Here is a 14683-nt window from a genome sequence, read left to right on the forward strand (position 1 = left end):
GTCATTTCCACTCACAGCATGACAAACACATGCAATGATGAAAACGGGGAATTATCAACTATTACATTTGTTGGCAACTCATTTTGTCATTGATTGTATCCCTCACATATCATATGAAATTCAAAATGGCAGTATTTATTTATTTATTTGTTTCAACAGGGACAGTGTACAGCCATTTAGTTGTACCAGAGTTAGCTTGCAGCTAATTTACATCTGTAGTCCCTGGGCAGGAGACAGAGGCGATTCCTCTGTTAAAAACAAATAGTACATAGTTTAAACAGCTACATAATAATACAGAACTACTATAAAACAACAGGGATGCATTTTAGATGGGATTTTCTTCAACACTTTTAAAGCGATGAGGAATCTCTGTAATGTTCACACAGGTGTGTTTGTAATCCTTCTGCACAAACATTGGGATGAAAAACCATTTCATTACATTTGATAAAAAGACCCTAAAGTAACACAGATGATTAAATTCATATGAAGCAGCTTCATATACTGTTGAAAACATTGTTGAGGAAATGGAAAACAGCAGAAAAAGAGGTTTGTAATGCTTTGGAAGAGTTTGAGGGAAAGTAAAGTCAAAGGAGACTGAAGTGACAAAAGAGGGAGTGGAAGGAATCAGGGGGAGGAAATGAGAGAAGAAGTGGTCCATGGTCTGATGAGAATCTTTCATCCAGAGGAAAGAGTAATGTTGCATTTGGAGAGAGGGAGAATGTGATGAGGCGGAGTACATTTGTCCTCCTAAGTTGGTCTGAAGCGAATAAATGATAACATTTCATGCTAATGATAATGAATTGACGTGCAAAAAAGGAGCAGGTTTGAGCTGAACTGAATGTAAAGATTAATCAAGGAAAGAAGAGAAGGAGTGTGATGTGTGGAATTGACAGGAAACATTGTGATCTAAAAGTCTATCCCTGATGCACATACAATCACATACGTTCAGTAAATGTAGCATGAAGAGGGAACCTCGGAGAGCTAACCAGATGCTTCCTGGAAATCATCCAATAGGAACATTCCTGCATGTTTATGACCTGTTACACACTCACACAGGGCGTAGAGCACAAAATTAATCCCAAATATTTGAATAGCTCCATCCCACACTCAGTGTGCAAACAAAGGAAACAAAACAGCATGCATCTGACTCCACACTTACTTCATCTGCTTTCAGATTTCACATTTGAACCTCATTTAGGTTTTAATTTCATCATGATGCAACATGTAGATGTATTTGAATTCTTGAAAAATAACAGCTAAAAGCCACATATGTGCACACACAGCTTAACCCGCTGATTATTATTCTCTGAGCTTTGAGCAGCCAGGTGCTGCAGAGCGGTTTTGGCTCCGTTGATGCATTTCAAGTTGTCTTCCAAGTTCCCAAATTTCTCTGGACGCTTTGGAATTGGGCCCCCTGGACCTCTCAACGAACACATTTAGGATTTTATTTTACCTTTCTTTGCCAATATCATTTCTCAAGTTCTCTGCTCGTGATACTGATGTGAAAAACATTTGATGGCCATTGCTTAAGGTTAGTTTAGCAGCTAGTTTATGGCTTAGAGCAGAAAGAAGGGGTGTGCGGGTGGGGGGTCATTAAGTATTGAAACACTAGAATAAGTATATGTAAACAAATTAACTGTATACTCGTGTGAATTCACACAGCACTCAAAGGAGCAAAGCAGTGGAAATAAAATAAGTGAAACAGCATGCAGAGAGATTGTGGGAATTGAATAGAGGCTGTTGGGAACCGAGGAGACCAGTTTCTGGAGTTTTGAAAGGGAAAATGTTGTCCTATTCCTGCCTCATATAGGATATCATCAGTTCAACCGTTTGGGCTCTCCTTTGTCATATCTTTGGTGTCCTGATGCACCAAATGTAAGATAAGATAAGATAATCCTTTATTCGTCCCACAACGGGGAAATTTCAGTGTTACAGCAGCAAAGTAGACAAAACAGTATAAAGTAAACAAGAGCAGGTATAGCAATTATTAAAAAGTTATTAGCAATTAAAAATAAAAGGTAAAAAATAAGCATATCTTATGACATATATACACGACTAAATAAGTACATTTACAAATATTTACAAAACCAGTGACACAGTGAAAAATGTGCACAGACTTGTAGCATAGGTATAAACAATGTACAGAACAGAAATATAGTGTCCTCTTTGCATTGTATATTTTTAAGCTGCATTGGTGGATACAGGGATGAATTGTGTTCACGTGTGTCCTGAGCGACCAGAGTTCAATCTGCCCTCATTGCACCCTGGTTGCATTTACACTAGGGATGCACCTAAATGAAAATTCTTGGCCGAAACCAAAAACCAAAAATGAGGAAACCAAGGCTGAAAAACGAAACACAGAAACACAGAAACACAGAAATACAGAAACACAGAAATACAGAAACACAGAAATACAGAAATACAGAAATACAGAAACACAGAAACACAGAAACACAGAAAGAAATTATTATGCCAATTATTAGTAGGGAGACCGGGGACAGTTGGATGACTCCTTGGATTTGAGATTAAGCCATGCATTTTCTGTTTGTGTTGCACAGGCATTTTCTAGGCCATTTATTAGTAGACACTTGAAGCTAGTTTGTATAGCAGTTTGAACAAACAGGGTTAAAAGAGCTCAAAGTTATAGACAGAAATGTCAAAAATGTTACCGCTGTCCCCGGTCTCCCCTACCATTGCATTTATGTCTCTGACTGTGTACTAACCTCACTAAAATCAAGGATCTCATTGAACATATCAGACAACGAGGGTGCATGCCCCTCATCTGATTCAGAGATACGACTCCTTTTTTCTGCGCTCTGTTCTCCTTCCTGCGCTGTACTCTTCTCCATCTCCGAACGGGTTCTCTGCATCCATCGCGGCCTGGATCATTTCTCGTGAGCGCTGCTTTATTCCCACATCCAAGTAATGATCTTTATAACGCAGATCAAGTACAGTCGGGATGAAGTGCAGAAGATCCGAATAGATCTCAGTGAAACGTGTGCTGACAGAATCTAAGAGAGTACTTCATTGTTTTCACTCCGTGGTCCGTCTCAACCTCTTTGCTTAGAAGACACTTTAGTGCTGCAATTAAAAGAATAAACGGATGCAGACATGTTGGCTCTTATCCAGACAAGCGTGTACTGGCCGCAGTTTTTGCCTGCGTCATCACAACATTCTGTTTCGGCCGTGTTGTTTCGGTGATAAAAGTCTTTTGGTGCATCCCTAATTTACACCTGTAGTTAAAGCTGTCAACTTGTGATCTGATCACTAGAATAACATGTTGATACCAGGAGTAGATGGAGTTCTCAGCGTCTCATGTCAAGTCAACATTGTTTTGAATTCTATATCTAGAGGATTATAAACAACTGGGTGAAGTTTGTTGGTCAGTGAGCAAGCTAAGGTCGGAAAGGACTAGGGCTGAACGATCAATCGAATTCAAACCGACATCGCAATGTAATAGAATGCAATTATCAAATCGCAAAGGCTGCGATTAAAAAAAAAAAAAAGTTTCATGTACACAGACGCAGCGTTACGTGACATGCATGCAGTAGGTGGCCGTAATGCACCTTTCAGCTGATTTGCCGACGGCAAAAAAAACTCAGAAGAACGAGACAGGTGTGAGCGGGGTATGAAGAAAACAACTTAAGCCACGCTAAGTTTTGATTTGTTGTTTTGTTAAAAATGGCCTCAGCAGAAGAACCGATCATATTGGGACGTACAAAGTAATCAACACGCTGAATATCAACATGTGGAGCAGGCTTATAAATAATCTCCGCTGACGCAGAATCAGTGAAGACCCAGACAACATGTGGATTTACTGCAACAGGACAACTGAACAGAATCATATTTGAGACTCACAGTGTCCAGTTTTCTGTCTACTGGTTCTTATTGAGAAAAATAAGCATGTTTACGTGGTCAGGTGTCAGTCAGGAGCGCAACCGGGTCAGAATCAGTCCGGCAGTGGAGAAAAAAGAGACCTGTCACTCAGCCGCAGCTCCCAGCTGAGCGTCTCCGCTGTAAGCAACACAACACCTTCAGTCGGCTGGTTCACATCCAAACATGCTTTAACTGAAAACACTTGTTTGGCAGAATTTTGTTAATTAGTTGTGGTGAACGCTAACAAGACTGCAAGTCAAAGGATTCAGTAAGTTTACAACTGTAATTGAAGTAGATAAATAAACCGTCTTTCATATTAATTCATGCTTCATTTGCCTTTATCTTAACAGAAGTCTAGCCTATGAGAAAGAACAGTTTGTGTATAATAAATCTGATATTGTTTATTATAATACAGATTGATTTATTACTTGAAAAAATAAATGAAGAGGACCTTGAAAAAATAATCGTATACTGATTCGCAATCGCAATATTAAGGAAAATAATCGCAATTAGATTATTTTCCAAAATCGTTCAGCCCTAGCAAGGACAAAAACTTTGACTAGATAGTGATTTTTAACTTTAAACCATGTTATTCAGCATTTTTACCAGTTTTCATCACTTGGTCAGTTTTTTTGAGAGTGAACCTCTGCTGATAATCCACCTAAAGGCCCTGTTAACAATGTTATACTGAGAGCACCCTAACCTAAAAACAACCTGAGCTCAAAACAAATGAGCAAAAGCCATCTAAACTTGCGGTGCCACATTGCCAGAGCATTGAAGAAACACTGACATTGAATGTAAGACTGTTGGATTTAAATTTGTACTTTTGACCTGTTCAAACTATTTTCTTTTAAGAAGACCTCTGGGTCAGAGGTCAAAGATGGAACCTGTTTATATCAAAAGAAACTAAAGATGCAGTTCTACTGCTTGTAAAAGTCACTTCCCATGAGTGCACATGCTCCAGAGTTTGAAGTGTTTTCCCATAAGTTGAGATCAGCTCTTTTACCGATCCAAGGAATGGAAGTGGAGAAAATGGATTTGTCTAAGAGCCTGCAGAAGTTTCAGCTAACAGGAATGCTTACACTTGCATAAACATTTCACAGACGCACTGCACAAACATTTAAAAAATGTAAACATACATAAGAGACAGACTCATGCACAGCAAAAAGAACCGCTTTCATTAAGTGTGACCAATATCTCAGGAGTTAGTCAGGAGTTTTGTCTTTGTTGGATGTCTACGCTTGCACACTCATCCTTTCTGTTTGACTTATCACTTATCACTTTCATCAGTGTCATGATTCAGTAGACTCTGTTAAACCTAACCGGCATTAGCTCGAGTTAGCACATCTGTGTGTGTATGTGAAAGGTATGACGCGTCCTGATCAAGTCAAGCTGCTGTGATAGCTGATAGGTCTGTGACAGAGGCACAAAGGCTTCCAGACAGCTTGAACTGGGATTAAACCATCTCTCCATCTCCCAACTCTGCTGCTCCCATGAGGAATCTCTTTCTCTCTCTTTTTCTTTTCTATGCCTTGTGCTCTCTCTGTCTCCCTCCTTCATTCCCAACATGATGACTTAGACTTGGCTTCCCGACACCCAGTAATCCCTCCGTGAAAAGACCTTCATACCTCCCACCACGTAGAAATCTCAAATGTCATCTCGTCATTAATTCAATGCTTTTTATTGAATTCCTGTACCGATCTTTACATTCTGTCGGCCCTGAAGGATTACACTGCAGCATTGTATTACACAAAACTGTTAATCAGATTTCACTGTCATCTTAATGGAAATAACAGACAGCATGTCCTGAATGTGTTCAGTGGGAGATGGTTGGACCAGGTAGTGTGTGTGTGCTGTACAGTGGAGTTCAATGATAATATTGAATGCTGTTAAAGCATTTAGTTGATATTGCTCAAACACAGATGAAGTCAGTAAAAAGGACCTTGTTTGGGTTCTGATGTTTCGTGTTTTTAAATCATATCCAGCCAAAGAAACTTGTAGGCATATCCCCTTCATGTTACTCCTCTTGTTCTTATTGATGAAAAATATGTATGGAGTAATGTTTTTTGGATCAACTTTTTACTATAGAACTTGTGTATTGTCCTAATAATAATGATAATAATGATAATAATGATAATAATGATAATAATAATAATAATAATAATAATACACTAATAATACAATTACAATTTCAATCAAATATAATGTTAATAATCAAATATAATACTACTACAAAAAAAAACGAATAATAATAATGATAGTGAATGAAAATACTGGTAATTATAATAAAGATAATAAATATTATATCTACTGCTAGTACTACTACTAGTACTAGTAATACTAGTACTAATACAAATACTAACTACTTCTTCTACTCTTACTTCTATTAGTAGTATTACTAAAGCTGCTACTACTACTACTAATACCAATACAACTACTACTACTACTACTACTACTCTTACTTCTACTCTTTCTTCTACTAGTAGTATTACTACTGCTGCTACTGCTACTACTAATACCACTACTACTACTTCTACTTTTACTTCTACTAGTAGTATTACTGTTGCTGCTGCTACTACTACTACTTCCACTTTACCACTAATACTACTACTACTATTATTCTTACCAGTACTTCTTATAACGATAATACTACTACTACTACTAATAATAATAATAATAATAATTATAATTATAATAATAATAATACACTAATAATAAAATTACAATAGTAATAACAATAACAATTTCAATCAAATATAATGTTAATCAAATATACTACTACTTCTACTACTACAGAAAAAACAAATGATGATAATGATAGTGAATGATAATACTGGTAATTAAAATAAAGATACATAATAATTCTATTAATAATACTTATGATACTACTAGTACTTATTCTACTGCTAGTACTACTACTAGTACTAGTAATACTAGTACTAATACAAATACTAACTACTTCTACTCTTACTTCTATTAGTAGTATTACTACAGCTGCTACTACTACTACTAATACCAATACAACTACTACCACTACTACTACTACTACTACTACTACTACTACTACTACTACTCTTACTTCTACTCTTTCTTCTACTAGTAGTATTACTACTGCTGCTACTGCTACTACTGCTACTACTACTAATACCACTACTACTACTTCTACTTTTACTTCTACTAGAAGTATTACTGTTGTTGCTGCTGCTACTACTACTACTACTACTACTTCCACTTTACCACTAATACTACTACTACTATTATTCTTACCAGTACTTCTTATAATAATAATAATAATATTAATAATAATAATAACAACAACATATTTTTGTAGCACCTTGAAAACATATATTTACAAAGTGCTTTGACACAAAGCATGGCAGACATTCCGGAGGATGACAAAATAAACCTCTAACAGACAGAGAGGAGTCTATACAATTCCTAATAATACAATAAACTAAAATGCAATAGGTTAAAGAGAATAAAAGCAAATAAATAGAATAAAGTTACAAGTCATTAGACCAATACATCCTAGTTGTAGAGGTGTAAAAAAGTATGAGAGAACCATTAAAAGTTTTGAATTTGAAGAAATAATAATGCTAATAGATAATCAGAGAGTGGTGTCTGACTGTCTCTAATCCAGAGATCCACTCAGAGTTTTTGAAAGATGTACAGGAATCTAGATAGTTGTGAAACAGCCATGTGTTCAATTCTAAAATGAAAGAAGTTCAAACTGTGTTAGCTTTCATGACACCTGTGGTGACATTAATGAGGGTACAGTTTTTACGTCATCAACTAATTTGGATTTTTTTTTTTTTTCTGATCGTGCAGGCAGATAAAGGACCAGTCAAAGAAGGTGGCCAACATGAAGCAAAAGGAGCAGCTGGAGAAGAACAGGAACGCTCAGCTGGTGGAGGAGGCCAAGAAGAGGGAGGACAACCTGAACGAGAGCTCCCAGCAGTTCAAGGTGAGAAAAGGAGGAAGAGGAAAGAAGAGGGGAGGGTAGGAAGGGAAGGAAAACTTCCCCTCCTTCTTCTTGTCCTACCTTGAATTTATGTCTGCTATCACAACAATGCTTCATCAAAATGTGACAATTGTGACAGGGAGCAGCCTGAGGCAATGTCAAATATTGCTCACACACACACACACACACACACACACACACACACACACACACACACACACACACACACACACACACACACACACACATACACAGAGCTCTCATTCAAGATGACTGACAGGCAAAGCAGATGGAGGATGGAGAGAAGAGGAGAGGAAATAAGGGAGAAAAATGGAAGAAGTGTAGAGGGAAAAAAAGAGGTGAAGAAGAGAGGAAATTAGAAGAGACATAAAGGATCCAAGATCTGAACTACGAAATGAACGCTGTGGGTTTTAAATGTTTCCTGTGGTGTGGGAGCATCTCCTAATTGTCTTCAGGGGTGTCATGTGACCACAAGATGAACAAGTGAAGATCAGTACAATTGTTACATTGTGCTTTTCTTCATATTCTTTATTTTTGTGGTTATCTCTCACTTTTACCTTTTAATTTCACCCTTTCTGACCCAAATGTACCCACTCCATTTTTCCTTTAATTCTCTTGTCCCTCTCCTCTTCCAGTAATCGTTAACCTCAGCGGCCTCTCTGATTAAAGGCAGATGAAAACACTTTTCTACGTGTGTGTGCGTGTGTGTGTATTCTCCCTCCAGCTATGATTGATCTCTGGTTTACGGAGCTTAGGTCTTGTCATTTCTGTGAATATGCGCGGTTAGCAGATGAGCAGATGAGCTGTGTGAGTCACTCAGACTTATGAGACCGCAGCGGTTACAACCGTAACTAGATTGTGTGTCAAATGTAAGCCATTCTGCGTAGTTCAACCAGCACCGAGGCTGGCAGATGGAAGGAGACTAACCGTAAATTTGATTCAATACAATAAGCAGATTTACTCCAATTAAAGCCATTCTCAGTCTGCATAGTTAGACACACAGTAATGCTGGATCTGTGGCAGGATGCAGATTCACAGCACATGTTTTAGAGATGTCCTGGAGGTTTGTTCAAGGCCACTGTGATGTGTCATTCAGTGTCTCCCATACCGGCTCCATCAGTTATTTATTTAACTCAAATCTACCAAGAAATTCAGCTGCCTGGGAAAGAGAAATATGACTCTTTTTGGGGTCTTGTTTAAACTGCTCCTTGCGCGGTCAGGATCTATTCACAATCCTCAGAGAATGAGTGGGGTCAGGCTGTCGTGTTTGTGAGTCATTTGCAGCTTGATGTATAACTGGAATGAGAAATGTCCAAGCTTTTCATTGTGCAGACATGCAGGATGTGTTGGGGAAAATTGCTGTAACATGTAACTGATGGGATTCATTGAAATACGCTCAGATGTATCAGATATAGTGGGTGTTATATCTAAGAAGGTTTGGTACTCTTTTACCTCTTTTCCACCGAGGCAGTTTCAGGGCCGGTTCGGAGACGTTGCTCAATTGAGAACCAGTTTTCTGTGTTTTCTGCGAGAGAACCCGCTCACGGCCAAGAAAACAGGTTCCAGAGCAGCACCAACTCTTTGCTAGTCTAGAACCTTATGTCAGGGGCAAGGGGCGGGTTTGCTGTGACCAAAAAGAGAAACCAAATGAGTTTCCGTCATTTTCCTGCAGCGAAAAAAATAACAAAGACGAAGCTAATGGATTCCAAGGCGAAGCAGTGGTCAGTCGAGGAAACAAGCTGCCTCCTTGCGATTTGGTCCTTGCAGAACATTGAAAACCAGAGAGAGGGATCGGCCAGGACTAAATCCATTTTAGAAAAGATCCGGCGCAAGCTATCAACGGAGGGGTTCGACAGAAGCGTCAACTAATTAAGTAATAAGCTAAAAAAACTTTAAAAGGATTACTGGGACCAAAAAACGTTGTCCGCCATAGTTGTTATTGTGAGGGAAAGTTTGTTCTAGACCTCATGGCGTGGCTTTTCCTCGGGCTCAAGCAGGTGGAAAAAACAAACTGGTGCTGAGTTGATTCGCAAGTTGAACCAGCTCTGAACCAGGGCGAGCACCAACCTGGAACTAGAACCAGGTTCGCGTAGGTCAAAAAGGGGTATTTGAGGGTAAACCAACTACATTTTGGCAAGGTGTGCTTCAACTCAAAGCATCCCCTAAAGTCATCTAAGATAAAATCTTTAAGCCTGAAGAAACAGTTTGTAAAACTTCACTATGACCAGTACAAGAACAAAAATGAACACATCTAAAGCAGGGGTTCCCAAACTTTTCAGCCTATAACCACCAAAGTATAGGTGCCAAAGACTCGTGACCCCCACTGTCCCTCAAAGTGATTTAATGTGGCTTCATTCAGCTGGTCTGCAGAAAATGACCCTACCCATATGAGCATGTGGCTGTGTTTCCTGTACTGTTATGTATTAACCTGCTGCTGCTGATGCTTTTGATACTTAAGTGTTCACTAACCCTAAACTTAGGAATCATCAGGCAAAAAGAAAGGCAGAAAACTCATTACATTTTCTATTTTTAAGATTTTATCTCAAATTTAGATACTATTTTTCTCAATATTTTTACTATAATAGGTAAAATGTGCTATTTTTAGATAACTTAAAAAAAGTACATTCTGGAAGACATCTAACGACCCCCTATGTGCGACCCACACTTTGGGAACCCCTGGTCTAAAGTATCTCAAGATATAAACAAATAATATTTGATCTATGGTGAAAATGTGTCATCAATATTACCCGGACCTCAAGTTCTTAAATGCTACAGAGCAAATAAATCCAAGCGGCTTGCTGCCTTCTAAACTTGTTATATCACAACAGGCTGGAGCTCAACCCCACCTAACCCAGCAGGGTGAGCTCTACAGGCTTCTCACTCTGGCTCTGCCTCCCCTGTTCTCTTCCTAACATCTCTCTACACACTCCTCTGTCTGTCTTCTCTCTGTTCTCTCCTCTCTTCCCTCATTAGAGTGACATCCAAAAGTCTGGTGACTTTGTGGTAGATTTGTCTTCAGAGCTCTTTGATAATTTTGCAGAAAATGTGGGCATCCATCTTTCTCTGAATTATAGGATCCTTTAACTCTCATCTTGTAACATCGTTAGGTCACATTTGAACTCGTCCAATAGTCGGGTTTGTTACCAGCTGCCTGAAAATGAAGTGAAGTTCCTGTCCTCATTAGGAATACTTCACTTTAAGGGGGAGGCATGGTAAACATACTATATGCATGATAAAAGCTGGCACGGTAGTTGTTCCTCAATAAATGCTCTCATGATCTCAGCACTCCGTCGTCTTTACACTGATCGCTGTCTATCTGCAGGACTCCCTCCGCCTGAAGGAGGAGCGTATCGAGGAGCTGGAGGAGGCGCTGAGGGAAAGCGTTCAGATCACGGCGGAGAGGGAGGTGGTGCTCGCCCAGGAGGAGCAGGCACGCACACATTCCGAAAAACAGGTACTGTGTCTCTGCAAAGTGTTTTTCTGCACGTCTAAGGAAAACCCTCAACCCCCTACCAGTAAATGTGTGACCTCCTCTCCTTAAAATCAACCCCTATCAGTTATTTACACTAACATCCTCACTGCAGAGGATTTCCTTCATTTTTGGACTTTTTCTGGGACACAAGGAAACACACAGAGATCTGTAGACCCACACAGAAACTCTTTCTGACATAGCTAAACATCTCCATGCCAGCAGTGGCGAATGGCAGTGGCAACACACACCTCCCTGTGCCAACTGAGCTCATTCAGGTGTGCCTGTATGTGTGCGTGTGTGTGTGTATGCGTGTTTGTCCAGTCACTCCTCATTTGCAGGAGAGGTAAATACATCCCTATTTAAAGAACAGCGTCTATTTTGTCCGATCCAGCCTGCAACACACAAACAGCTTCTTCTTAAATGCAGCAGGAGGAAACCACTCCAATTTGCAATCTTTTTTATCTTTGAGGAGACAGGAGGAAAGCTCAGGAGGGAAGGGTTCAGTGGATTCAACCTCAGACGAGTCAGAGTGTGTGGAGTGCGTGTGTGTGTGAGTGTCGTTCCCCTGGGTACCAGTGACTCAACCAGGGCACGGAGATGGGAAATGTTCCTCAGAGCCTCGATTGGTTTTGACAAGGGGGAAAAAACAGCGTGGGCTGTGAGGATGAAAACTGCCTTGAGAAAACATGAAGCGGCTGTAGCTGTTGGCAAAACGGCTGAACTCCATTGTTATTGGTACGTCTGAATGCTGGTCGTCCTCTCTGACCTTTACTTACCGGGCTGCTTCTGGACAGACACGTGTGCAGGGACACATTTTACCACCAACACCAACATCTAGAGCTCATTTTTTGAGCAAAATAAAAGGTTCTGTTACAAAGAGACGCGTGAAAACAAACGCTGAGCAGGCATTACTTTTAAACTGTAGTCAAGCTGAAGTCGCACATTTCCTTAGTTTTATATTACCCAAAGAAGTGGATATTAGTCAAATCAAATCAAGTCAAATTTATTTATAAAGAACATTTAAAAACACAGCAGAAGCTGAACAAAGTGCTGTACAATACATACAAAAAGAGACAAACAGACAACAGGGGAAGCACATCATTGGGGATTGAAACCTATTCAGGGCTAGAGGACTCAAATGCTATAATATAAAAGCTTTTTGAGGCGAGTCTAAAAAAGTAGACAGAGGGGGTGGCCCTGATTGAGGAGGGGAGGCTGTTCCAAAGACGCGGCGCCTTGACACTAAAAGCGCGGTCGCCCTTCAGTTTATATGTTGACCAGGGAACTGCCAGGAGACCCATGTCAGAAGACCTCAGAGGCTTGGAGGTTTTGTTAGGGCTCAGGAGGTCAGTTATATAAGGTGAGGCCAGACCATTCAGAGCTTTGAAAACAAAAAGCAAAATTTTGAAATCAATTCTAAAGCGAATTGAAAGCCAGTGGAGGGCAGCCAAGACAGGGCTGTTGTGGGCTGATTATGGGACTCCATTCAGCTTTAACGTTTGATTTAAGAATGTACAGAAAAAAATGTTCTTCTTTTGCTATAATGAGATGTATTTTGGAGCACTTTACCTTCCAGTGTGTTATAAATATCCATTCAAGTTCTACACACTACATGACAAAGTTTGACATTTGTACAGTTATTCACAGTTGAAAATTGAACACCGGTACAGAAAGCACTTTGTAAGTTTAAGGACAAAATGAGGTTTGGGGTAATTTGAGTTGTGACTTTGGGTTAAAGCTCCTGTGAGGAGTTTTCAGTGGCTATGAAACAGGCCAAAATTAACATTGATGCCTTTGTATGAGCTTCAAAAGCAAACCAGACCATCGGCGTGAAGTTTGACTTTTTCTATATTTCCTTATTTTCAATGCCTGGAACCGAATCCACAGGGTAGGTGTCAGAGAGGTGGTAAACAGCATGCTGCAGAAACAGATGTTTTTGACTCTGTCCCGGGCAAAGACTCCCAATTACTGATACATTAGCTGTTGTCTTTGTGTTTCTTAGCAGGCTGGGCATGTACCCCAAAGTACATTAGATCATTAGCCATCAGCTAACAACATGTGTCTTTGTAACAAAGGCTGTAACTGGCTTTGATGTCGCAGAGGTCCAGGATCCCATGGCTTTATCCAAACTTATAAATTGGTGCTATTGTACTGTGTAATAAGATCATAGTCTTTTTTTTCTCTGTGTGATGTAGCTGAAAGCGATCAGACAGCAGGACAGTGTCTCTCGCGCACACAGGTGGGAACGAGTTGCTATGGTCTTGCAGATGCTCTGTGTTGGTCACTAAAACTTTTCATGAGACCCTCCTGTTTATCATAAATTTAGATCCGATTCCAAAACAGAAACACAAAAAGGATGTCTTCTTTTGGCAGGTATTTTTGCTGCGATCCTGTACTTTGTCATACAAGGACAGTGTAATACATCCCGTTTCCACTGCAGTAATTAATCCCAAGACTAGGGACCATCAAGAACTCCTGGTTATGAGCCTAACTACTAGTTTCATCACAAATAGAGTTCTTTGCCCTGGTTTTAGGGCGCCATATAAGTAAATGCGGAAGTGTTAAAAACTGCAGTTCATGGAGGTTCAGCTTGAGGCTGGCTCTGGAAGTACCAGAAACCACATACACACCAATTCAAAAAAGCCGATCTTTACAGCAGAAATAAACATGTTTACAGCCTGGTACCAAAGACGAGTGTAGTCTGGATAGCTTATCTAAGGGGGTGAATTTTTTTCTAACACAGCAATTTCGAAGATATTAAGACTACGAGTTTTCCATGTGAGAGGCACAGCTGACTTGATTGACAGGCGGGAACACTGTAGTTGTTGGCGAGGAGGCTCAAAGCCCGCCTCTTTACCGCGACAGAAGTTAGGTTGACTTCAGCATATCCAATATGGCTCCCGCCAACAATTGGCTTCAAAACAGCTCCTCAGAAACAAATGTGTGACTCATGGATACTACGTCCATTATTTATACAGTCTATTTATATCTAGTTTATTGTTTAGTCCCCTAAAGCAGAATAACAAAGAAAGCCAATCAGTGCAGCTGATTGGAAATGAATGAGTCTGTGTTGTTCCCTCATCTGCAAAAAGGTTGTCACAAAAACTACCGTCACTTTAAAATCCATCATCAGACTCATGGTTCTTAAGGTCCAGTGCGAATTCACATATAAATACCAAAAAGGGAATTTTAGTTCCTGTTTCTTTAGTTCCTGGAACAACTTGGTACTAGAAGCAAAGGGCATACAGTTGTAACTGAAAGCTCAATTACAAATCAAAGTCACAGGTGTAGAAAAAGATTTGTCCTCTAACACAGGGGTTCCCAAACTTTTCAGGCCGTGACCCCCAAAATGT

At 39.8% G+C, this 14683-nt stretch overlaps 1 protein-coding gene across 2 annotated transcripts in view; it reads left to right on the plus strand.

The window, feature by feature from the left end:
- Positions 1 to 14683, plus strand: part of LOC117805359 (ELKS/Rab6-interacting/CAST family member 1-like) — a 216451-nt gene that overhangs the window by 104824 nt on the left and 96944 nt on the right. For both annotated transcript variants that reach the window (XM_034674050.1, XM_034674051.1), the window contains 2 exons: positions 7705 to 7840; positions 11181 to 11312. In XM_034674050.1, coding sequence (XP_034529941.1) covers positions 7705 to 7840; positions 11181 to 11312 — 268 coding nt within the window. The remainder of the gene's footprint in view (positions 1 to 7704; positions 7841 to 11180; positions 11313 to 14683) is intronic.

Source organism: Notolabrus celidotus, chromosome 21 (assembly GCF_009762535.1).
Source record: "Notolabrus celidotus isolate fNotCel1 chromosome 21, fNotCel1.pri, whole genome shotgun sequence".
NCBI classification, from domain to species: Eukaryota; Metazoa; Chordata; class Actinopteri; order Labriformes; family Labridae; genus Notolabrus; species Notolabrus celidotus.